Here is a 25,557-nt window from a genome sequence, read left to right as displayed (position 1 = left end):
AAGGTAACACACACTACTTCCCTAGCCTGCTCAAGGTAACACACACTACTTCCCTAGCCTGCTCAAGGTAACACACACTACTTCCCTAGCCTGCTCAAGGTAACACACACTACTTCCCTAGCCTTCTCAAGGTAACACACACCCCATTATACCTCTCTCGGCACATTATTGGTCCACCGTATTAACGTGTCTGGCTACCGGACACCTTTCAGTCTCTGATGTGGCTGTTTGTAGTTCTGATCTTTTTTACCACTCTTCAGATCTGCTCTTTTGCCAATAATTGGGGAAAGATCAGAATTGGTCTGCCTGTGTAAACGCAGCCTCTGTATACCTTCTAGTCTGACTGCAGTATGTGTTCTATACTGAACTAAAATAGAAACGCATCATGTTACAGTTCATAGAAGGAAATCAGTCAATTTAAATGAATTCATTAGGCCCTAATCTATGGATTTCAAATGTCTGGGCAGGGGCGGGCATAGGCCAGGCCCAGCCAATCAGAAGGAGTTTTTCCCCACAAAAGGGGCGGGCATAGGCCAGGCCCAGCCAATCAGAAGGAGTTTTTCCCCACAAAAGGGGCGGGCATAGGCCAGGCCCAGCCAATCAGAAGGAGTTTTTCCCCACAAAGGGCTTAATTACGGACAGAAATACTCTTCAGTTCCATCAACTATCCGGCTGGTTCATAATGGAACATTTCTAGTCTGGTATCTGACGCAGGGTTCTAGGTTCTAGTCTGGTATCTGACGCAGGGTTCTAGGTTCTAGTCTGGTATCTGACGTAGAGTTCTAGTCTGGTATCTGACGCTGGGTTCTAGTCTGGTATCTGACGCAGGGTTCTAGTCTGGTATCTGACGCTGGGTTCTAGGTTCTAGTCTGGTATCTGACGCTGGGTTCTAGTCTGGTATCTGACGCTGGGTTCTAGGTTCTAGTCTGGTATCTGACGCTGGGTTCTAGGTTCTAGTCTGGTATCCGACGCAGGGTTCTAGTCTGGTATCTAACGCTGGGTTCTAGTCTGGTATCTGACGCTGGGTTCTAGGTTCTAGTCTGGTATCTGACGTAGAGTTCTAGTCTGGTATCTGACGCTGGGTTCTAGTCTGGTATCTGACGTAGAGTTCTAGTCTGGTATCTGACGCTGGGTTCTAGGTTCTAGTCTGGTATCTGACGCAGGGTTCTAGTCTGGTATCTGACGCTGGGTTCTAGTCTGGTATCTGACGCTGGGTTCTAGGTTCTAGTCTGGTATCTGACGTAGAGTTCTAGTCTGGTATCTGACGCTGGGTTCTAGTCTGGTATCTGACGTAGAGTTCTAGTCTGGTATCTGACGCTGGGTTCTAGTCTGGTATCTGACGCAGGGTTCTAGGTTCTAGTCTGGTATCTGACGCTGGGTTCTAGTCTGGTATCTGACGCTGGGTTCTAGTCTGGTATCTGACGCAGGGTTCTAGTCTGGTATCTGACGCAGGGTTCTAGTCTGGTATCTGACGCAGGGTTCTAGTCTGGTATCTGACGCAGGGTTCTAGTCTGGTATCTGACGCAGGGTTCTAGTCTGGTATCTGACGCAGGGTTCTAGTCTGGTATCTGACGCAGGGTTCTAGTCTGGTATCTGACGCTGGGTTCTAGTCTGGTATCTGACGCAGGGTTCTAGTCTGGTATCTGACGCTGGGTTCTAGTCTGGTATCTGACGCAGGGTTCTAGGTTCTAGTCTGGTATCTGACGCTGGGTTCTAGTCTGGTATCTGACGCAGGGTTCTAGGTTCTAGTCTGGTATCTGACGCTGGGTTCTAGTCTGGTATCCGACGCAGGGTTCTAGTCTGGTATCCGACGCAGGGTTCTAGTCTGGTATCTGACGCAGGGTTCTAGTCTGGTATCTGACGCAGGGTTCTAGTCTGGTATCCGACGCAGGGTTCTAGTCTGGTATCTGACGCTGGGTTCTAGTTTGGTATCTGACGCAGGGTTCTAGTCTGGTATCTGACGCAGGGTTCTAGTCTGGTATCTGACGCAGGGTTCTAGTCTGGTATCTGACACTGGGTTCTAGTCTGGTATCTGACGCTGGGTTCTAGGTTCTAGTCTGGTATCTGACGCTGGGTTCTAGTCTGGTATCTGACGTAGGGTTCTAGTCTGGTATCTGACGCTGGGTTCTAGTCTGGTATCTAACGCTGGGTTCTAGTCTGGTATCTGACGCTGGGTTCTAGTCTGGTATCTAACGCTGGGTTCTAGTCTGGTATCTGACGCTGGGTTCTAGTCTGGTATCTAACGCTGGGTTCTAGTCTGGTATCTGACGTAGAGTTCTAGTCTGGTATCTGACGTAGAGTTCTAGTCTGGTATCTGACGTAGAGTTCTAGTCTGGTATCTGACGCTGGGTTCTAGGTTCTAGTCTGGTATCTGACGCTGGGTTCTAGTCTGGTATCTGACGCTGGGTTCTAGTCTGGTATCTGACGCTGGGTTCTAGGTTCTAGTCTGGTATCTGACGTAGAGTTCTAGTCTGGTCTCTGACGCTGGGTTCTAGTCTGGTATCTGACGTAGAGTTCTAGTCTGGTATCTGACGCTGGGTTCTAGTCTGGTATCTGACGCTGGGTTCTAGTCTGGTTCTGACGTCTGGGTTCTAGTCTGGTATCTGACTGGGTTCTAGTCTGGTATCTGACGCTGGGTTCTAGTCTGGTATCTGACGCTGGGTTCTAGTCTGGTATCTGACGCTGGGTTCTAGTCTGGTATCTGACGCTGGGTTCTAGTCTGGTATCTGACGGTTCTAGGGTTCTAGTCTGGTATCTGACGCAGGGTTCTAGTCTGGTATCTGACGCAGGGTTCTAGTCTGGTATCTGAGTTCTAGTCTGGTATCTGACGCAGGGTTCTAGTCTGGTATCTGACGCTGGGTTCTAGTCTGGTATCTGACGCAGGGTTCTAGTCTGGTATCTGACGCTGGGTTCTAGTCTGGTATCTGACGCAGGGTTCTAGTCTGGGTTCTAGTCTGGTATCTGACGCTGGGTTCTAGTCTGGTATCTGACGCAGGGTTCTAGGTTCTAGTCTGGTATCTGACGCTGGGTTCTAGTCTGGTATCTGACGCTGGGTTCTAGTCTGGTTCTGAGCTGGGTTCTGGTATCTGGTATCTGGTTGGGTTCTAGTCTGGTATCTGACGCAGGGTTCTAGTCTGGTATCTGACGCTGGGTTCTAGTCTGGTATCTGACGCAGGGTTCTAGTCTGGTATCTGACGCAGGGTTCTAGTCTGGTATCTGACGCTGGTTCTAGTCTGGTATCTGACGCAGTTCTAGTCTGGTATCTGACGCTGGGTTCTAGTTTGGTATCTGACGCAGGGTTCTAGTCTGGTATCTGACGCTGGGTTCTAGTCTGGTATCTGGCCGCTGGGTTCTAGTCTGGTATCTGACGCTGGGTTCTAGTCTGGTATCTGACGCTGGGTTCTAGGTTCTAGTCTGGTATCTGACGCTGGGTTCTAGTCTGGTATCTGACGTAGGGTTCTAGTCTGGTATCTGACGCTGGGTTCTAGTCTGGTATCTAACGCTGGGTTCTAGTCTGGTATCTGACGCTGGGTTCTAGTCTGGTATCTAACGCTGGGTTCTAGTCTGGTATCTGACGCTGGGTTCTAGTCTGGTATCTAACGCTGGGTTCTAGTCTGGTATCTGACGCAGAGTTCTAGTCTGGTATCTGACGCTGGGTTCTAGTCTGGTATCTGACGCTGGGTTCTAGTCTGGTATCTGACGCTGGGTTCTAGTCTGGTATCTGACGCTGGGTTCTAGTCTGGTATCTGACGCTGGGTTCTAGTCTGGTATCTGACGCTGGGTTCTAGTCTGGTATCTGACGCTGGGTTCTAGTCTGGTATCTGACGCTGGGTTCTAGTCTGGTATCTGACGCTGGGTTCTAGTCTGGTATCTGACGCTGGGTTCTAGGTTCTAGTCTATGTGATGTGTTGTAGTTCCTAGCGTGGGACAGTCCAGGCCAGGTATCTGACTATGTGATGTGTTGTAGTTCCTAGCGTGGGACAGTCCAGGCCTGGTATCTGACTATGTGTTGTAGTTCCTAGCGTGGGACAGTCCAGGCCAGGTATCTGACTATGTGTTGTAGTTCCTAGCGTGGGACAGTCCAGGCCAGGTATCTGACTATGTGTTGTAGTTCCTAGCGTGGGACAGTCCAGGCCAGGTATCTGACTATGTGTTGTGTTGTAGTTCCTAGCGTGGGACAGTCCAGGCCAGGTATCTGACTATGTGTTGTGTTGTAGTTCCTAGCGTGGGACAGTCCAGGCCTGGTATCTGACTATGTGTTGTAGTTCCTAGCGTGGGACAGTCCAGGCCAGGTATCTGACTATGTGTTGTAGTTCCTAGCGTGGGACAGTCCAGGCCAGGTATCTGACTATGTGTTGTGTTGTAGTTCCTAGCGTGGGACAGTCCAGGCCTGGTATCTGACTATGTGTTGTATTCTGACAGTCCAGGCCAGGTATCTGACTATGTGTTGTAGTTCCTAGCGTGGGACAGTCCAGGCCTGGTATCTGACTATGTGTTGTAGTTCCTAGCGTGGGACAGTCCAGGCCTGGTATCTGACTATGTGTTGTAGTTCCTAGTGTGGGACAGTCCAGGCCTGGTATCTGACTATGTGTTGTAGTTCCTAGCGTGGGACAGTCCAGGCCAGGTATCTGACTATGTGTTGTAGTTCCTAGCGTGGGACAGTCCAGGCCAGGTATCTGACTATGTGTTGTAGTTCCTAGCGTGGGACAGTCCAGGCCTGGTATCTGACTATGTGTTGTAGTTCCTAGCGTGGGACAGTCCAGGCCTGGTATCTGACTATGTGTTGTAGTTCCTAGTGTGGGACAGTCCAGGCCTGGTATCTGACTATGTGTTGTAGTTCCTAGCGTGGGACAGTCCAGGCCTGGTATCTGACTATGTGTTGTAGTTCCTAGTGTGGGACAGTCCAGGCCTGGTATCTGACTATGTGTTGTAGTTCCTAGCGTGGGACAGTCCAGGCCTGGTATCTGACTATGTGTTGTAGTTCCTAGCGTGGGACAGTCCAGGCCTGGTATCTGACTATGTGTTGTAGTTCCTAGCGTGGGACAGTCCAGGCCTGGTATCTGACTATGTGTTGTAGTTCCTAGCGTGGGACAGTCCAGGCCTGGTATCTGACTATGTGATGTGTTGTAGTTCCTAGCGTGGGACAGTCCAGGCCTGGTATCTGACTATGTGTTGTAGTTCCTAGCGTGGGACAGTCCAGGCCTGGTATCTGACTATGTGTTGTAGTTCCTAGCGTGGGACAGTCCAGGCCTGGTATCTGACTATGTGTTGTAGTTCCTAGCGTGGGACAGTCCAGGCCAGGTATCTGACTATGTGTTGTAGTTCCTAGCGTGGGACAGTCCAGGCCTGGTATCTGACTATGTGATGTAGTTCCTAGCGTGGGACAGTCCAGGCCTGGTATCTGACTATGTGATGTAGTTCCTAGCGTGGGACAGTCCAGGCCTGGTATCTGACTATGTGTTGTAGTTCCTAGCGTGGGACAGTCCAGGCCTGGTATCTGACTATGTGATGTGTTGTAGTTCCTAGCGTGGGACAGTCCAGGCCTGGTATCTGACTATGTGTGTAGTTCCTAGCGTGGGACAGTCCAGGCCTGGTATCTGACTATGTGTTGTAGTTCCTAGCGTGGGACAGTCCAGGCCTGGTATCTGACTATGTGATGTGTTGTAGTTCCTAGCGTGGGACAGTCCAGGCCTGGTATCTGACTATGTGTTGTAGTTCCTAGCGTGGGACAGTCCAGGCCAGGTATCTGACTATGTGTTGTAGTTCCTAGCGTGGGACAGTCCAGGCCTGGTATCTGACTATGTGTTGTAGTTCCCTGGTAGACTATGGGACAGTCCAGGCCTGGTATCTGACTATGTGATGTAGTTCCTAGCGTGGGACAGTCCAGGCCAGGTATCTGACTATGTGATGTGTTGTAGTTCCTAGTGTGGGACAGTCCAGGCCTGGTATCTGACTATGTGATGTGTTGTAGTTCCTAGCGTGGGACAGTCCAGGCCTGGTATCTGACTATGTGATGTGTTGTAGTTCCTAGCGTGGGACAGTCCAGGCCTGGTATCTGACTATGTGATGTGTTGTAGTTCCTAGCGTGGGACAGTCCAGGCCTGGTATCTGACTATGTGTTGTAGTTCCTAGCGTGGGACAGTCCAGGCCTGGTATCTGACTATGTGTTGTGTTGTAGTTCCTAGCGTGGGACAGTCCAGGCCAGGTATCTGACTATGTGTTGTAGTTCCTAGCGTGGGACAGTCCAGGCCTGGTATCTGACTATGTGATGTGTTGTAGTTCCTAGCGTGGGACAGTCCAGGCCTGGTATCTGACTATGTGTTGTAGTTCCTAGCGTGGGACAGTCCAGGCCTGGTATCTGACTATGTGTTGTAGTTCCTAGCGTGGGACAGTCCAGGCCTGGTATCTGACTATGTGATGTGTTGTAGTTCCTAGCGTGGGACAGTCCAGGCCTGGTATCTGACTATGTGTTGTAGTTCCTAGCGTGGGACAGTCCAGGCCTGGTATCTGACTATGTGTTGTAGTTCCTAGCGTGGGACAGTCCAGGCCAGGTATCTGACTATGTGATGTAGTTCCTAGCGTGGGACAGTCCAGGCCTGGTATCTGACTATGTGATGTGTTGTAGTTCCTAGCGTGGGACAGTCCAGGCCTGGTATCTGACTATGTGATGTGTTGTAGTTCCTAGCGTGGGACAGTCCAGGCCAGGTATCTGACTATGTGTTGTAGTTCCTAGCGTGGGACAGTCCAGGCCTGGTATCTGACTATGTGTTGTAGTTCCTAGCGTGGGACAGTCCAGGCCTGGTATCTGACTATGTGTTGTAGTTCCTAGCGTGGGACAGTCCAGGCCTGGTATCTGACTATGTGTTGTAGTTCCTAGCGTGGGACAGTCCAGGCCAGGTATCTGACTATGTGTTGTAGTTCCTAGCGTGGGACAGTCCAGGCCTGGTATCTGACTATGTGTTGTAGTTCCTAGCGTGGGACAGTCCAGGCCTGGTATCTGACTATGTGATGTGTTGTAGTTCCTAGCGTGGGACAGTCCAGGCCTGGTATCTGACTATGTGTTGTAGTTCCTAGCGTGGGACAGTCCAGGCCAGGTATCTGACTATGTGTTGTAGTTCCTAGCGTGGGACAGTCCAGGCCTGGTATCTGACTATGTGATGTGTTGTAGTTCCTAGCGTGGGACAGTCCAGGCCAGGTATCTGACTATGTGATGTGTTGTAGTTCCTAGCGTGGGACAGTCCAGGCCTGGTATCTGACTATGTGATGTGTTGTAGTTCCTAGCGTGGGACAGTCCAGGCCTGGTATCTGACTATGTGTTGTAGTTCCTAGCGTGGGACAGTCCAGGCCTGGTATCTGACTATGTGTTGTAGTTCCTAGCGTGGGACAGTCCAGGCCTGGTATCTGACTATGTGTTGTAGTTCCTAGCGTGGGACAGTCCAGGCCAGGTATCTGACTATGTGTTGTAGTTCCTAGCGTGGGACAGTCCAGGCCAGGTATCTGACTATGTGTTGTAGTTCCTAGCGTGGGACAGTCCAGGCCTGGTATCTGACTATGTGTTGTAGTTCCTAGCGTGGGACAGTCCAGGCCTGGTATCTGACTATGTGTTGTAGTTCCTAGCGTGGGACAGTCCAGGCCTGGTATCTGACTATGTGTTGTAGTTCCTAGCGTGGGACAGTCCAGGCCTGGTATCTGACTATGTGTTGTAGTTCCTAGCGTGGGACAGTCCAGGCCTGGTATCTGACTATGTGATGTAGTTCCTAGCGTGGGACAGTCCAGGCCAGGTATCTGACTATGTGTTGTAGTTCCTAGCGTGGGACAGTCCAGGTCTGGTATCTGACTATGTGTTGTAGTTCCTAGCGTGGGACAGTCCAGGCCTGGTATCTGACTATGTGTTGTAGTTCCTAGCGTGGGACAGTCCAGGCCTGGTATCTGACTATGTGATGTGTTGTAGTTCCTAGCGTGGGACAGTCCAGGCCTGGTATCTGACTATGTGATGTAGTTCCTAGCGTGGGACAGTCCAGGCCTGGTATCTGACTATGTGTTGTAGTTCCTAGCGTGGGACAGTCCAGGCCAGGTATCTGACTATGTGTTGTAGTTCCTAGCGTGGGACAGTCCAGGCCAGGTATCTGACTATGTGATGTAGTTCCTAGCGTGGGACAGTCCAGGCCTGGTATCTGACTATGTGATGTAGTTCCTAGCGTGGGACAGTCCAGGCCTGGTATCTGACTATGTGATGTGTTGTAGTTCCTAGCGTGGGACAGTCCAGGCCTGGTATCTGACTATGTGTTGTAGTTCCTAGCGTGGGACAGTCCAGGCCTGGTATCTGACTATGTGATGTAGTCCAGGCCTGGTATCTGACTATGTGTTGTAGTTCCTAGCGTGGGACAGTCCAGGCCTGGTATCTGACTATGTGATGTGTTGTAGTTCCTAGCGTGGGACAGTCCAGGCCTGGTATCTGACTATGTGTTGTAGTTCCTAGCGTGGGACAGTCCAGGCCAGGTATCTGACTATGTGATGTGTTGTAGTTCCTAGCGTGGGACAGTCCAGGCCTGGTATCTGACTATGTGATGTAGTTCCTAGCGTGGGACAGTCCAGGCCTGGTATCTGACTATGTGTTGTAGTTCCTAGCGTGGGACAGTCCAGGCCTGGTATCTGACTATGTGATGTGTTGTAGTTCCTAGCGTGGGACAGTCCAGGCCTGGTATCTGACTATGTGATGTGTTGTAGTTCCTAGCGTGGGACAGTCCAGGCCTGGTATCTGACTATGTGATGTGTTGTAGTTCCTAGCGTGGGACAGTCCAGGCCTGGTATCTGACTATGTGTTGTAGTTCCTAGCGTGGGACAGTCCAGGCCAGGTATCTGACTATGTGTTGTAGTTCCTAGCGTGGGACAGTCCAGGCCTGGTATCTGACTATGTGTTGTAGTTCCTAGCGTGGGACAGTCCAGGCCAGGTATCTGACTATGTGATGTGTTGTAGTTCCTAGCGTGGGACAGTCCAGGCCTGGTATCTGACTATGTGTTGTAGTTCCTAGCGTGGGACAGTCCAGGCCTGGTATCTGACTATGTGATTCCTAGTGTATCTGTTCCTAGCGTGGGACAGTCCAGGCCTGGTATCTGACTATGTGTTGTAGTTCCTAGCGTGGGACAGTCCAGGCCTGGTATCTGACTATGTGTTGTAGTTCCTAGCGTGGGACAGTCCAGGCCAGGTATCTGACTATGTGTTGTAGTTCCTAGCGTGGGACAGTCCAGGCCTGGTATCTGACTATGTGTTGTAGTTCCTAGCGTGGGACAGTCCAGGCCTGGTATCTGACTATGTGATGTGTTGTAGTTCCTAGCGTGGGACAGTCCAGGCCTGGTATCTGACTATGTGTTGTAGTTCCTAGCGTGGGACAGTCCAGGCCTGGTATCTGACTATGTGATGTGTTGTAGTTCCTAGCGTGGGACAGTCCAGGCCTGGTATCTGACTATGTGTTGTAGTTCCTAGCGTGGGACAGTCCAGGCCTGGTATCTGACTATGTGATGTAGTTCCTAGCGTGGGACAGTCCAGGCCTGGTATCTGACTATGTGTTGTAGTTCCTAGCGTGGGACAGTCCAGGCCTGGTATCTGACTATGTGATGTAGTTCCTAGCGTGGGACAGTCCAGGCCTGGTATCTGACTATGTGATGTGTAGTTCCTAGCGTGGGACAGTCCAGGCCTGGTATCTGACTATGTGATGTGTTGTAGTTCCTAGCGTGGGACAGTCCAGGCCTGGTATCTGACTATGTGATGTGTTGTAGTTCCTAGCGTGGGACAGTCCAGGCCTGGTATCTGACTATGTGATGTAGTTCCTAGCGTGGGACAGTCCAGGCCTGGTATCTGACTATGTGTTGTAGTTCCTAGCGTGGGACAGTCCAGGCCTGGTATCTGACTATGTGATGTAGTTCCTAGCGTGGGACAGTCCAGGCCTGGTATCTGACTATGTGTTGTAGTTCCTAGCGTGGGACAGTCCAGGCCTGGTATCTGACTATGTGTTGTAGTTCCTAGCGTGGGACAGTCCAGGCCTGGTATCTGACTATGTGTTGTAGTTCCTAGCGTGGGACAGTCCAGGCCTGGTATCTGACTATGTGATGTGTTGTAGTTCCTAGCGTGGGACAGTCCAGGCCTGGTATCTGACTATGTGTTGTAGTTCCTAGCGTGGGACAGTCCAGGCCTGGTATCTGACTATGTGTTGTAGTTCCTAGCGTGGGACAGTCCAGGCCAGGTATCTGACTATGTGTTGTAGTTCCTAGCGTGGGACAGTCCAGGCCTGGTATCTGACTATGTGTTGTAGTTCCTAGCGTGGGACAGTCCAGGCCAGGTATCTGACTATGTGTTGTAGTTCCTAGCGTGGGACAGTCCAGGCCTGGTATCTGACTATGTGTTGTAGTTCCTAGCGTGGGACAGTCCAGGCCAGGTATCTGACTATGTGTTGTAGTTCCTAGCGTGGGACAGTCCAGGCCTGGTATCTGACTATGTGTTGTAGTTCCTAGCGTGGGACAGTCCAGGCCAGGTATCTGACTATGTGTTGTAGTTCCTAGCGTGGGACAGTCCAGGCCTGGTATCTGACTATGTGTTGTAGTTCCTAGCGTGGGACAGTCCAGGCCTGGTATCTGACTATGTGATGTGTTGTAGTTCCTAGCGTGGGACAGTCCAGGCCTGGTATCTGACTATGTGTTGTAGTTCCTAGCGTGGGACAGTCCAGGCTGGTATCTGACTATGTGTTGTAGTTCCTAGCGTGGGACAGTCCAGGCCTGGTATCTGACTATGTGTTGTGTTGTAGTTCCTAGCGTGGGACAGTCCAGGCCTGGTATCTGACTATGTGTTGTGTTGTAGTTCCTAGCGTGGGACAGTCCAGGCCTGGTATCTGACTATGTGTTGTAGTTCCTAGCGTGGGACAGTCCAGGCCTGGTATCTGACTATGTGTTGTGTTGTAGTTCCTAGCGTGGGACAGTCCAGGCCTGGTATCTGACTATGTGTTGTGTTGTAGTTCCTAGCGTGGGACAGTCCAGGCCTGGTATCTGACTATGTGTTGTAGTTCCTAGCGTGGGACAGTCCAGGCTGGTATCTGACTATGTGTTGTAGTTCCTAGCGTGGGACAGTCCAGGCCTGGTATCTGACTATGTGTTGTAGTTCCTAGCGTGGGACAGTCCAGGCCTGGTATCTGACTATGTGTTGTAGTTCCTAGCGTGGGACAGTCCAGGCCTGGTATCTGACTATGTGTTGTAGTTCCTAGCGTGGGACAGTCCAGGCCTGGTATCTGACTATGTGTTGTAGTTCCTAGCGTGGGACAGTCCAGGCCAGGTATCTGACTATGTGTTGTAGTTCCTAGCGTGGGACAGTCCAGGCCTGGTATCTGACTATGTGTTGTAGTTCCTAGCGTGGGACAGTCCAGGCCAGGTATCTGACTATGTGTTGTAGTTCCTAGCGTGGGACAGTCCAGGCCTGGTATCTGACTATGTGATGTGTTGTAGTTCCTAGCGTGGGACAGTCCAGGCCTGGTATCTGACTATGTGTTGTAGTTCCTAGCGTGGGACAGTCCAGGCCTGGTATCTGACTATGTGTTGTAGTTCCTAGCGTGGGACAGTCCAGGCCTGGTATCTGACTATGTGTTGTAGTTCCTAGCGTGGGACAGTCCAGGCCAGGTATCTGACTATGTGTTGTAGTTCCTAGCGTGGGACAGTCCAGGCCTGGTATCTGACTATGTGATGTGTTGTAGTTCCTAGCGTGGGACAGTCCAGGCCTGGTATCTGACTATGTGTTGTAGTTCCTAGCGTGGGACAGTCCAGGCCTGGTATCTGACTATGTGTTGTAGTTCCTAGCGTGGGACAGTCCAGGCCAGGTATCTGACTATGTGTTGTGTTGTAGTTCCTAGCGTGGGACAGTCCAGGCCTGGTATCTGACTATGTGGATGTGCTGCCCTCTCTGGTCACGGCTGGGACTGCAGTTGAGCTGCTGCACTCTCTACTGGACTTGCCCTGTCTCACTGCTGCTCTCACCCTGCAGCTCAGGTACACACACACACACACACGTAGAGATAGAATGCTTATACAGTTGAACTCTGAAGTTTACATACACCTTAGCCAAATACATTTAAACTTATTTTTTCACAATTCCTGACATTTAATCCTAGTAAAAATTCCCTGTCTTTGGTCAGTTAGGATCACCACTTTATTTTAAGAATGTGAAATGCCAGAATAATAGTAGAGACAATTATTTATTTCAGCTTTAATTTCTTTCATCACATTCCCAGTGGGTCAGAAGTTTGCAATCACTCAATTAGTATTTGGTAGCATTGCCTTTAAATTGTTTAACTTGGGTCAAACTTTTCAGGTAGCCTTCCACAAACGTCCCACAGTAAGTTTGGTGAATTTTGGCCCATTCCTCCTGACAGAGCTGGTGTAACTGAGTCGGGTTTGTAGGCCTCCTTGCTCACCCACAAATCTTCTCTGGGATTGAGGTCAGGGCTTTGTAATGGCCACTCCAATACCTTGACTTTGTTGTCCTTAAGCCATTTTGCCACAACTTTGGAAGTATGCTTGGGGTCGTTGTCCATTTGGAAGACCGATTTGCGATCAAGCTTTATCTACCTGACTGATGTCTTGAGATGTTGCTTCAATACATCCACATAATTTTCCTGCCTCATGATGCCATCTATTTTGTGAAGGGCACCAGTCCCTCCTGCAGCAAAGCACCCCCACAACATGATGCTGCCACCCCCACAACATGATGCTGCCACCCCCACAACATGATGCTGCCACCCCCACAACATGATGCTGCCACCCCCACAACATGATGCTGCCACCCCCACAACATGATGCTGCCACCCCCACAACATGATGCTGCCACCCCCACAACATGATGCTGCCACCCCCACAACATGATGCTGCCACCCCCACAACATGATGCTGCCACCCCCATGCTTCACAGTTGGGATGGTGTTCTTCGGCTTGAAGTCTCCCCCTTTTTCCTCCAAACATAACGATGGTCATTGTGGCCAAACAGTTCTATTTTTGTTTCATCAGACCAGAGGACATTTCTCCAAAAAGTACGATCTTTGTCCCCATGTGCAGTTGCAAACCGTAGTCTGGCTTTTATATGGTGGTTTTGTAGCAGTGGCTTCTTCCTTGCTGAGCGGCCTTTAAGGTTATGTCGATATAGGACTCGTTTTACTGTGGATATAGATACTTTTGTACACTTTTCGCACCAAAGTACATTCATAGGCTAATTGACATAATCTGAGTCAATCAGAAGCTTCTAAAACCATGTAATTTTCTGAAATTTTCCAAGCTGTTTAAAGGCACAGTCAACTTAGTGTATGTAAACTTCTGACCCACTGGAATTGTGATACAGTGAATTAATCTGTCTGTAAACAATTGTTGGAAAAATGACTTGTGTCATGCACAAAGTAGATGTCCTAACCGATTTGCCAAAACTATAGTTTGAAAATCCAACCTAAGTGTATGTAAACTTCCGAGTTCAACTGTATACACAATAAATACATAGTGTATTCTACGTTGATGTGTGTAAAGTATCTCTGTAAGATGGTGTAATAACAAATCAATCAATAACATACACAATAAATACGTAGTGTATTCTACGTTGATGTGTGTAAAGTATCTCTGTAAGATGGTGTAATAACAAATCAATCAATAACATAAACAATAAATACATAGTGTATTCTACGTTGATGTGTGTAAAGTATCTCTGTAAGATGGTGTAATAACAAATCAATCAATAACATAAACAATAAATACATAGTGTATTCTACGTTGATGACATACACAATGTTCCTAGAAGCATTTCAGAGAAACATCAGAGCAATATAGAAATGTAACATGGTGATCTGTGCGTGTCAGGTCTGCATGCTTCCCTGTGTCTGAGCCAGGGGGGCGTGGTCTGTCATCGCTGGAAGCTTTCCGAAGCCCCGCCCATAGAGGCCTCTTCCTGTTCCTGTTGAGAGGGGAGGCAGGGTCTGGTAATGTCACAAACTACTGTAATATTATAATACCACTACTGTAATATTACTACTGTAATGCTATAATACCACTACTACTGTAACACCACTACTATAATACCACTACTACTGTAATACCACTACTGTAATACCACTACTGTAATACCACTACTACTGTAATACCACTACTACTGTAATACCACTACTGTAATACCACTACTATAATACCAATACTGTAATGCCACTACTACTGTAATACCACTACTATAATACCACTACTACTGTAATACCAATACTGTAATGCCACTACTACTGTAATACCACTACTGTAATACCACTACTATAATACCACTACTACTGTAATACCACTACTACTGTAATACCACTACTATAATATCACTACTACTGTAATACCACTACTACTGTAATACCACTACTACTGTAATACCACTACTGTAATATCACTACTACTGTAATACTGTAATACCACTACTACTGTAATACCACTACTATAATACCACTACTACTGTAATACCAATACTGTAATGCCACTACTGTAATATAATGTATTTCTCCCCAGGTGATACCATGGACAGACTGAGTGTGCTCCATGACCTGCTGATGGAGGCAGCTGATTGGTCCAGAGTCATCCAATCAGCTCAAAGTGTTCCAGTGCTGCTGCACGTCTACTTCAACACAGTTACCACGGTAACACACACACACAGGCTACAACCAGAATAAGTCAGAGATAAAACATGTATTTTGTGTATATAAGTACAGCTTAGATGTGTGTGTGTGTGTGTGTGTGTGTGTGTGTGTGTGTGTGTGTGTGTGTGTGTGTGTGTAGGTATCAGATGAGAGGTTGCTGGCCCAGCTGGTGTTGGTGCTGTTGGAGAGAAGCAGTCTGTTGCTCAACATCCCCAAATACACTGCAGAGATACACCGGTCAGTACACACACCACACCACACCTCATCACACCGGTCAGTACACACACCACACCACATCACACCGGTCAGTACACACACCTCATCACACACACACTGGTCAGGACACACACCTCATCACATCACACACACACTGGTCAGGACACACACCACACCACATCACACACACACTGGTCAGGACACACACCACACCACATCACACCGGTCAGTACACACACCACATCACACCGGTCAGTACACACACCACACCTCATCACACTGGTCAGGACACACACCTCATCACACACACACTGGTCAGTACACACACCACATCACACACACACTGGTCAGGACACACACCACATCACACACACACTGGTCAGTACACACACCACATCACACACACACTGGTCAGTACACACACCACATCACACACAAACAGGTCAGTACACACACCACATCACACACACACTGGTCAGTACACACACCACATCACACACACACTGGTCAGTACACACACCACATCACACACACACAGGTCAGTACACACACCACATCACACACACACTGGTCAGTACACACACCACATCACACACACACTGGTCAGGACACACACCACATCACACACACACCGGTCAGTACACACACCACATCACACACACACTGGTCAGGACACACACCTCATCACACACACACTGGTCAGGACACACACCACATCACACACACACTGGTCAGTACACACACACTGGTCAGGACACACACCTCATCACACACACACTGGTCAGGACACACACACTGGTCAGGACACACACCTCATCACACACACACTGGTCAGTACACACACCACATCACACACACACTGGTCAGGACACACACCACATCACACACACACTGGTCAGGACACACACCTCATCACACACACACTGGTCAGGACACACACCACATCACACACACACTGGTCAGGACACACACCACATCACACACACACTGGTCAGGACACACACCTCATCACACACACACTGGTCAGGACACACACACTGGTCAGGACACACACACTGGTCAGGACACACACCTCATCACACACACACTGGTCAGGACACACACCACATCACACACACACTGGTCAGGACACACACCACATCACACACACACTGGTCAGGACACACACCTCATCACACACACACTGGTCAGGACACACACACTGGTCAGGACACACACACTGGTCAGTACACACACCACATCACACACACACTGGTCAGGACACACACACTGGTCAGGACACACACACTGGTCAGTACACACACACTGGTCAGGACACACACCACATCACACACACACTGGTCAGGACACACACACCGGTCAGGACACACACACTGGTCAGTACACACACCTCATCACACACACACTGGTCAGTACACACACCACATCACACACACACTGGTCAGTACACACACCACATCACACACACACTGGTCAGTACACACACACTGGTCAGTACACACACCTCATCACACACACACTGGTCAGTACACACACCACATCACACACACACTGGTCAGGACACACACACTGGTCAGGACACACACCACATCACACATACACTGGTCAGTACACACACCTCATCACACACACACTGGCCAGGACACACACACTGGTCAGTACACACACCTCATCACACACACACTGGCCAGGACACACACACTGGTCAGTACACACACCACATCACACACACACTGGTCAGTACACACACCACATCACACACACACTGGTCAGTACACACACCTCATCACACACACACTGGTCAGTACACACACCACATCACACACACACTGGTCAGTACACACACCACATCACACACACACTGGTCAGGACACACACACTGGTCAGGACACACACACTGGTCAGGACACACACACTGGTCAGTACACACACCACATCACACACACACTGGTCAGTACACACACCACATCACACACACACTGGTCAGTACACACACCTCATCACACACACACTGGTCAGGACACACACCACATCACACACACACTGGTCAGGACACACACACTGGTCAGTACACACACCACATCACACACACACTGGTCAGGACACACACCTCATCACACACACACTGGTCAGGACACACACACTGGTCAGGACACACACCTCATCACACACACACTGGTCAGTACACACACCTCATCACACATACCTGAGGTAATGAAGGTAGGGGTGAAGGGTACAGGTTAGTTGAGGTAATGTGTCCATGTAGGAAGGGGTGAAGGGTACAGGTTAGTTGAGGTAATGTGTACATGTAGGTAGGGGTGAAGGGTACATGTAGGTAGGGGTGAAGGGTACATGTAGGTAGGGGTGAAGGGTACATGTAGGTAGGGGTGAAGGGTACAGGTTAGTTGAGGTCATGTGTACATGTAGGTAGGGGTGAAGGGTACATGTAGGAAGGGGTGAAAGGTACAGGTTATTTGAGGTAATGTGTACATGTAGGTAGGGGTGAAGGGTACAGGTTATTTGAGGTAATGTGTACATGTAGGTAGGGGTGAAGGGTACAGGTTAGTCGAGGTAATGTGTACATGTAGGTAGGGGTGAAGGGTACATGTAGGTAGGGGTGAAAGGTACAGGTTATTTGAGGTAATGTGTACATGTAGGTAGGGGTAATGTGTACATGTAGGTAGGGGTGAAGGGTACAGGTTAGTTGAGGTAATGTGTACATGTAGGTAGGGGTAATGTGTACATGTAGGTAGGGGTGAAGGGTACATGTAGGTAGGGGTGAAGGGTACATGTAGGTAGGGGTGAAGGGTACATGTAGGTAGGGGTGAAGGGTACAGGTTCGTTGAGGTAATGTGTAAATGTAGGTAGGGGTGAAGGGTACATGTAGGTAGGGGTGAAGGGTACATGTAGGTAGGGGTGAAGGGTACATGTAGGTAGTGGTGAAGGGTACATGTAGGTAGGGGTGAAGGGTACATGTAGGTAGGGGTGAAGGGTACATGTAGGTAGGGGTGAAGGGTACATGTAGGTAGGGGTGAAGGGTACATGTAGGTAGGGGTGAAGGGTACAGGTTAGTCGAGGTAATGTGTACATGTAGGTAGGGGTGAAGGGTACATGTAGGTAGGGGTGAAGGGTACAGGCTAGTTGAGGTAATGTGTACATGTAGGTAGGGGTGAAGGGTACATGTAGGTAGGGGTGAAGGGTACATGTAGGTGGGGGTGAAGGGTACAGGTTAGTTGAGGTAATGTGTACATGTAGGTAGGGGTAATGTGTACATGTAGGTAGGGGTGAAGGGTACAGGTTAGTTGAGGTAATGTGTAAATGTAGGTAGGGGTGAAGGGTACAGGTTAGTTGAGGTAATGTGTACATGTAGGTAGGGGTGAAGGGTACAGGTTAGTTGAGGTAATGTGTACATGTAGGTAGGGGTGAAGGGTACATGTAGGTAGGGGTGAAGGGTACATGTAGGTAGGGGTGAAGGGTACAGGTTTGTTGAGGTAATGTGTACATGTAGGTAGGGGTGAAGGGTACATGTAGGTAGGGGTGAAGGGTACATGTAGGTAGGTGTGAAGGGTACATGTAGGTAGGGGTGAAGGGTACATGTAGGTAGGGGTGAAGGGTACATGTAGGTAGGGATGAAGGGTACATGTAGGTAGGGGTGAAGGGTACATGTAGGTAGGGGTGAAGGGTACATGTAGGTAGGAGTGAAGGGTACATGTAGGTAGGGGTGAAGGGTACAGGTTTGTTGAGGTAATGTGTACATGTAGGTAGGGGTGAAGGGTACATGTAGGTAGGGGTGAAGGGTACATGTAGGTAGGGGTGAAGGGTACAGGTTAGTTGAGGTAATGTGTACATGTAGGTAGGGTTGAAGGGTACATGTAGGTAGGGGTAATGTGTACATGTAGGTAGGGGTGAAGGGTACATGTAGGTAGGGGTGAAGGGTACAGGTTAGTTGAGGTAATGTGTACATGTAGGTATGGGTGAAGGGTACATGTAGGTAGGGGTGAAGGGTACATGTAGGTAGGGGTGAAGGGTACATGTAGGTAGGGGTGAAGGGTACAGATTAGTTGAGGTAATGTGTACATGTAGGTAGGGGTGAAGGGTACAGGTTAGTCGAGGTAATGTGTACATGTAGGTAGGGGTGAAGGGTACAGGTTAGTCGAGGTAATGTGTACATGTAGGTAGGGGTGAAGGGTACATGTAGGTAGGGGTGAAGGGTACAGGTTAGTTGAGGTAATGTGTACATGTAGGTAGGGGTGAAGGGTACAGGTTAGTTGAGGTAATGTGTACATGTATGTAGGGTGAAGGGTACAGGTTAGTTGAGGTAATGTGTACATGTAGGTAGGGGTGAAGGGTACAGGTTAGTTGAGGTAATGTGTACATGTAGGTAGGGGTGAAGGGTACAGGTTAGTTGAGGTAATGTGTACATGTAGGTAGGGGTGAAGGGTACAGGTTAGTTGAGGTAATGTGTACATGTAGGTAGGGGTGAAGGGTACAGGTTAGTTGAGGTAATGTGTACATGTAGGTAGGGGTAATGTGTACATGTAGGTAGGGGTGAAGGGTACAGGTTAGTTGAGGTAATGTGTACATGTAGGTAGGGGTAATGTGTACATGTAGGTAGGGGTGAAGGGTACATGTAGGTAGGGGTGAAGCGTACATGTAGGTAGGGGTGAAGGGTACAGGTTAGTTGAGGTAATGTGTACATGTAGGTAGGGGTGAAGGGTACAGGTTAGTTGAGGTAATGTGTACATGTAGGTAGGGGTGAAGGGTACAGGTTAGTTGAGGTAATGTGTACATGTAGGTAGGGGTGAAGGGTACATGTAGGTAGGGGTGAAGGGTACATGTAGGTAGGGGTGAAGGGTACATGTAGGTGAAGGGTTTGTTGAGGTAATGTGTACATGTGAAGGGTACATGTAGGTAGGGGTGAAGGGTACATGTAGGTAGGGGTGAAGGGTACATGTAGGTAGGGGTGAAGGGTACATGTAGGTAGGGATGAAGGGTACATGTAGGTAGGGGTGAAGGGTACATGTAGGTAGGAGTGAAGGGTACATGTAGGTAGGGGTGAAGGGTACAGGTTTGTTGAGGTAATGTGTACATGTAGGTAGGGGTGAAGGGTACATGTAGGTAGGGGTGAAGGGTACATGTAGGTAGGGGTGAAGGGTACATGTAGGTAGGGGTGAAGGGTACATGTTAGTTGAGGTAATGTGTACATGTAGGTAGGGGTGAAGGGTACAGGTTAGTCGAGGTAATGTGTACATGTAGGTAGGGGTGAAGGGTACATGTAGGTAGGGGTGAAGGGTACAGGTTAGTTGAGGTAATGTGTACATGTAGGTAGGGTTGAAGGGTACATGTAGGTAGGGGTAATGTGTACATGTAGGTAGGGGTGAAGGGTACATGTAGGTAGGGGTGAAGGGTACAGGTTAGTTGAGGTAATGTGTACATGTAGGTATGGGTGAAGGGTACATGTAGGTAGGGGTAATGTGTACATGTAGGTAGGGGTGAAGGGTACATGTAGGTAGGGGTGAAGGGTACATGTAGGTAGGGGTGAAGGGTACAGATTAGTTGAGGTAATGTGTACATGTAGGTAGGGGTGAAGGGTACAGGTTAGTCGAGGTAATGTGTACATGTAGGTAGGGGTGAAGGGTACAGGTTAGTCGAGGTAATGTGTACATGTAGGTAGGGGTGAAGGGTACATGTAGGTAGGGGTGAAGGGTACAGGTTAGTTGAGGTAATGTGTACATGTAGGTAGGGGTGAAGGGTACAGGTTAGTTGAGGTAATGTTTACATGTAGGTAGGGGTGAAGGGTACAGGTTAGTTGAGGTAATGTGTACATGTATGTAGGGTGAAGGGTACAGGTTAGTTAAGGTAATGTGTACATGTAGGTAGGGGTGAAGGGTACAGGTTAGTTGAGGTAATGTGTACATGTAGGTAGGGGTGAAGGGTACAGGTTAGTTGAGGTAATGTGTACATGTAGGTAGGGGTGAAGGGTACAGGTTAGTTGAGGTAATGTGTACATGTAGGTAGGGGTGAAGGGTACAGGTTAGTTGAGGTAATGTGTACATGTAGGTAGGGGTAATGTGTACATGTAGGTAGGGGTGAAGGGTACAGGTTAGTTGAGGTAATGTGTACATGTAGGTAGGGGTAATGTGTACATGTAGGTAGGGGTAATGTGTACATGTAGGTAGGGGTGAAGCGTACATGTAGGTAGGGGTGAAGGGTACAGGTTAGTTGAGGTAATGTGTACATGTAGGTAGGGGTAATGTGTACATGTAGGTAGGGGTAATGTGTACATGTAGGTAGGGGTGAAGCGTACATGTAGGTAGGGGTGAAGGGTACAGGTTAGTTGAGGTAATGTGTACATGTAGGTAGGGGTAATGTGTACATGTAGGTAGGGGTGAAGGGTACATGTAGGTAGGGGTGAAGGGTACAGGTTAGTTGAGGTAATGTGTACATGTAGGTAGGGGTAATGTGTACATGTAGGTAGGGGTGAAGCGTACATGTAGGTAGGGGTGAAGGGTACAGGTTAGTTGAGGTAATGTGTACATGTAGGTAGGGGTAATGTGTACATGTAGGTAGGGGTAATGTGTACATGTAGGTAGGGGTGAAGCGTACATGTAGGTAGGGGTGAAGGGTACAGGTTAGTTGAGGTAATGTGTACATGTAGGTAGGGGTGAAGGGTACAGGTTAGTTGAGGTAATGTGTACATGTAGGTAGGGGTGAAGTGACTATGCATAGATCATAAACAGTGAGTATTCATTTATTTTATTGATCCTTTATTTAACTAGGCAAGTCAGTTAATAACAAATCATTATTTACAATGACTGCCTCCCAAAAGGCCTCCTGTGGAGACGGGGTTAAAAAACTAAAATAAATAAACGCAGCAGCAGTGTTCAAAACAAATGGAGGGGGGGTCAATGTAATTGTCTGGTGGCCTTGTCCATCCACTCCATCACAGGAGAGTGATGGAGTGCTGCATCAGATGACCTGGCCTCCACAATCACCACACCTCAACCCAATTAAGATGCTTTGGGATGAGTTGGACTGCAGAGTGAAGGAAAAGCAGCCATCAAGTGCTCAGCAAATGTGGGAACTCCTTCAAGACTGTTGGAAAAACATTTCTCATGAAGCTGGTTGAGAGAAAGGGGGGCCACTTTGAAGAATATAAAATATATTTTGATTTGTTTAACACTTTTTATTTTTTATTTTTTTTTTATTGTAAAAAAGAAACACTGGAATGAGTAGAGAGACAGAGACAGAGAGAGAGAGAGAGAGAGAGAGAGTGTGACTGGTATTGTATATAAATATGGTATTTACATTTTTACATTTTTATACATTTGAAAATAAATCTAAAATCCTTTTTTGCGCTTCGTCATTAGGGGGTATTGTGATGTCATAATGGGGTATTGTGATGTCATTATGGGCTTTTGTGATGTCATGTTTTTGGTTGGACAGTTTTCTCAATTTCTTTCTTAGGTTTTTGCATTCTTCGTCAAACCATTTGTCATTGCTTGAAAACGTTAGATTTGATAGGGGAGCTGAAAGGTCAAATATACTGTTTAGGTTTACTACTGCCAAGTTTACACCTTCACTATTACAGTGAAATGTTTTGTCCAGGGAGTTGTCTAGAAGGGATTGAATTTGTTGTTGCCTAATCGTTTTTTGGTAGGTTTCTACACTACTTTCCTTCCATCTATAGCATTTCTTAATATTATTCAGTTCATTTGGCTTTGATGCCTCATGATTGAGTCTGTTCAAGTAGATGGTTATTCAGCAGTGATCTGATAGGGGTGTCAGTGGGCTGACTGAACAGGTCAGTGACTGGTCAGTGATAAAGTAGTCTACAGTACTACTGCCAAGGGATGAGGTCAGTGATAAAGTAGTCTACAGTACTACTGCCAAGGGATGAGGTCAGTGATAAAGTAGTCTACAGTACTACTGCCAAGGGATGAGGTCAGTGATAAAGTAGTCTACAGTACTACTGCCAAGGGATGAGGTCAGTGATAAAGTAGTCTACAGTACTACTGCCAAGGGATGAGGTCAGTGATAAAGTAGTCTACAGTACTACTGCCAAGGGTTGAGGTCAGTGATAAAGTAGTCTACAGTACTACTGCCAAGGGATGAGGTCAGTGATAAAGTAGTCTACAGTACTACTGCCAAGGGATGAGGTCAGTGATAAAGTAGTCTACAGTACTACTGCCAAGGGATGAGGTCAGTGATAAAGTAGTCTACAGTACTACTGCCAAGGGATGAGGTCAGTGATAAAGTAGTCTACAGTACTACTGCCAAGGGTTGAGGTCAGTGATAAAGTAGTCTACAGTACTACTGCCAAGGGATGAGGTCAGTGATAAAGTAGTCTACAGTACTACTGCCAAGGGATGAGGTCAGTGATAAAGTAGTCTACAGTACTACTGCCAAGGGATGAGGTCAGTGATAAAGTAGTCTACAGTACTACTGACAAGGGATGAGGTCAGTGATAAAGTAGTCTACAGTACTACTGCCAAGGGATGAGGTCAGGTGATTGTGTCCCTACCGTAAGAGTCCCCTTGAAGCCTATAGTACCATTGACTATGTACAGACCCAGCGTGCGACAGAGCTGCAGGAGTTGTGACCCGTTTTTGTTGGTTATGTTGTCGTAGTTGTGCCTAGGGGGGCATATGGTGGAGGGAATGCTGTCACCTCCAGGCAGGTGTTTGTCTCCCTGGGTGCTGAGGGTGTCAGATTCTTGTCCCGTTCTGGCATTTAGGTCTCCACAGTCCCTGGGCCTGGAAATGGTTTATCTCCCCTTGTAGGATGACAATGTCTGTATTTCACATTTCTTTGATGAAGTCTGGGTTCCTGTTCAGACCTTGTATATTCCAGGATGAGATAGTAAAAGCTTTGTGTTCCATAGTGTCTAGTGTCATAGTGTCTAGTGTCATAGTGTCTACCAATCTGCGTGCCACTTATGGTTTTCATATGTACATTTTTGTGAATTTAATTTAATTTATAATAATGTCTTCATATCTCAATGTTCTACAGCTTGAGCTCCTCTTCCTCTTATAGAATATTATCTCAAAAGTATTATGGAGCTCCTCTTCCTCTTATAGAATATTATCTCTAAAGTATTATGGAGCTCCTCTTCCTCTTATAGAATATTATCTCTAAAGTATTATGGAGCTCCTCTTCCTCTTATAGAATATTATCTCTAAAGTATTATGGAGCTCCTCTTCCTCTTATAGAATATTATCTCTAAAGTATTATGGAGCTCCTCTTCCTCTTATAGAATATTATCTCAAAAGTATTATGGAGCTCCTCTTCCTCTTATAGAATATTATCTCTAAAGTATTCTGGAGCTCCTCTTCCTCTTATAGAATATTATCTCTAAAGTATTCTGGAGCTCCTCTTCCTCTTATAGAATATTATCTCTAAAGTATTCTGGAGCTCCTACACCTGAATATAAAACAGTTCCAGAACCCAAAATGAGTTCCGGAACCTATTCCAGTCCAAGTCAACCACTGATAAGAAGTAATCAGGTCGGGCTATTTTATGATGTTTCCACTGGATCAGAGCATGAAATGTTTCTCTTTCACTCTGAGTAGTTATTGTTGGATAATAAGAACCTAACATCAAAAAATGAGAGAGGACCTCTGGCAGTCTCTATGGGAGTACCACAGGGTTCAATTCTCAGATCAGAGCATGAAATGTTTCTCTTTCACTCTGAGTGGTTATTGTTGGATAATAAGAACCTAACATGATCAAAAATGAGAGAGGATCTCTGGCAGTCTCTATGGGAGTACCACAGGGTTCAATTCTCAGGCTGACTCTTTTCTCTGTATATATCAACGATGTCGTTCTTGCAGCAGGTGATTCCCTGATCCACCTCTACACAGATGACACCATTCTGTATACATCTGGCCCTTCTTTGGACACTGCGTTAACAAACCTCCAAACGAGCTTCAATGCCGTACAACGCTCCTTCCGTGGCCTCCAACTGCTCTTAAACGCTAGTAAAACTAAATGCATGCTCTTCAACCGATCACTGCCCGCCCGACGAGCATCACTACTCTGGACGGTTCTGACTTAGAATATGTGGACAGCTATAAATACCTAGGTGTCTGGTTAGACTGTTTCCAGACTCGTATTCAACATCTCCAACATCTCCAATTAAATCTAGAATTGGCTTCCTATTTCACAACAAAGCCTCCTTCACTCACGCCGCAAAACTCCCTCGTAAAACTGACTATCCTACCAATCCTGGACTTGACGATGTCATTTACAAAATAGCCTCCAACACTCGGCAAATTGGATGCAGTCTATCACAGTGCCATCCGTTTTGTCACCAAAGCCCCATATACCACCTACCACTGTGACCTGTACACTCTCGTCGGCTGGCCCTCGCTACATATTCGTTGCCTAACCCAATGGCTCCAGGTCATCTATAAGTCTTTGCTAGGTAAAGCTCCGCCTTATCTCCGCTCACTGGTCACCATAGCAACACCCACCCATAGCACACGCTCCAGCGGGTATATCACACTGGTCATCCCCAAAGCCAGCACCCCCTTTGGCCGCCTTTCCTTCCAGTTCTCTGCAGCCAGTGACTGGAACGAATTGCAAAAATTGCTGAAGTTGGAGACTTATATCTCCCTCAATAACTTTAAGCATCAGCTAACTGAGCAGCTTACTGACC

At 47.9% G+C, this 25,557-nt stretch overlaps 1 protein-coding gene and 2 long non-coding RNA genes across 10 annotated transcripts in view; all 3 read left to right on the top strand.

The window, feature by feature from the left end:
* Positions 1-25,557, top strand: part of ap5z1 (adaptor related protein complex 5 subunit zeta 1) — a 76,792-nt gene that overhangs the window by 41,341 nt on the left and 9,894 nt on the right. Inside the window, exons 11-14 of the mRNA XM_052514875.1 lie at positions 11,885-12,027; positions 13,876-13,994; positions 14,554-14,681; positions 14,821-14,918. Of these exons, the coding sequence (XP_052370835.1) occupies positions 11,885-12,027; positions 13,876-13,994; positions 14,554-14,681; positions 14,821-14,918 (488 nt within the window). The remainder of the gene's footprint in view (positions 1-11,884; positions 12,028-13,875; positions 13,995-14,553; positions 14,682-14,820; positions 14,919-25,557) is intronic.
* On the top strand, positions 3,363-11,655 carry LOC127928004 (uncharacterized). 8 transcript variants are annotated; one of them, XR_008129932.1, is made up of 7 exons: positions 3,363-4,340; positions 4,433-5,445; positions 6,206-6,551; positions 6,706-8,026; positions 8,500-8,552; positions 8,856-9,004; positions 10,242-11,655. It is a non-coding gene; the product is annotated as an uncharacterized LOC127928004 (long non-coding RNA). The 8 variants fall into 8 exon arrangements; XR_008129940.1 differs by lacking the exon at positions 8,856-9,004 and having other exon boundaries at positions 6,706-7,781; positions 11,417-11,655; XR_008129934.1 differs by lacking the exons at positions 8,500-8,552; positions 8,856-9,004 and having other exon boundaries at positions 6,706-7,824; positions 7,974-8,122; positions 11,417-11,655.
* Positions 22,243-23,688, top strand: LOC127928009 (uncharacterized). Its single transcript, XR_008129965.1, has 3 exons — positions 22,243-22,927; positions 22,971-23,142; positions 23,186-23,688. It is a non-coding gene; the product is annotated as an uncharacterized LOC127928009 (long non-coding RNA).

This window comes from Oncorhynchus keta, unplaced genomic scaffold (genome assembly GCF_023373465.1).
Source record: "Oncorhynchus keta strain PuntledgeMale-10-30-2019 unplaced genomic scaffold, Oket_V2 Un_scaffold_2008_pilon_pilon, whole genome shotgun sequence".
NCBI classification, from domain to species: domain Eukaryota; kingdom Metazoa; phylum Chordata; class Actinopteri; order Salmoniformes; family Salmonidae; genus Oncorhynchus; species Oncorhynchus keta.
The sequence above is the reverse complement of the archived record's forward strand: the minus strand, read 5'-3'. Positions and strand labels throughout refer to the sequence as shown.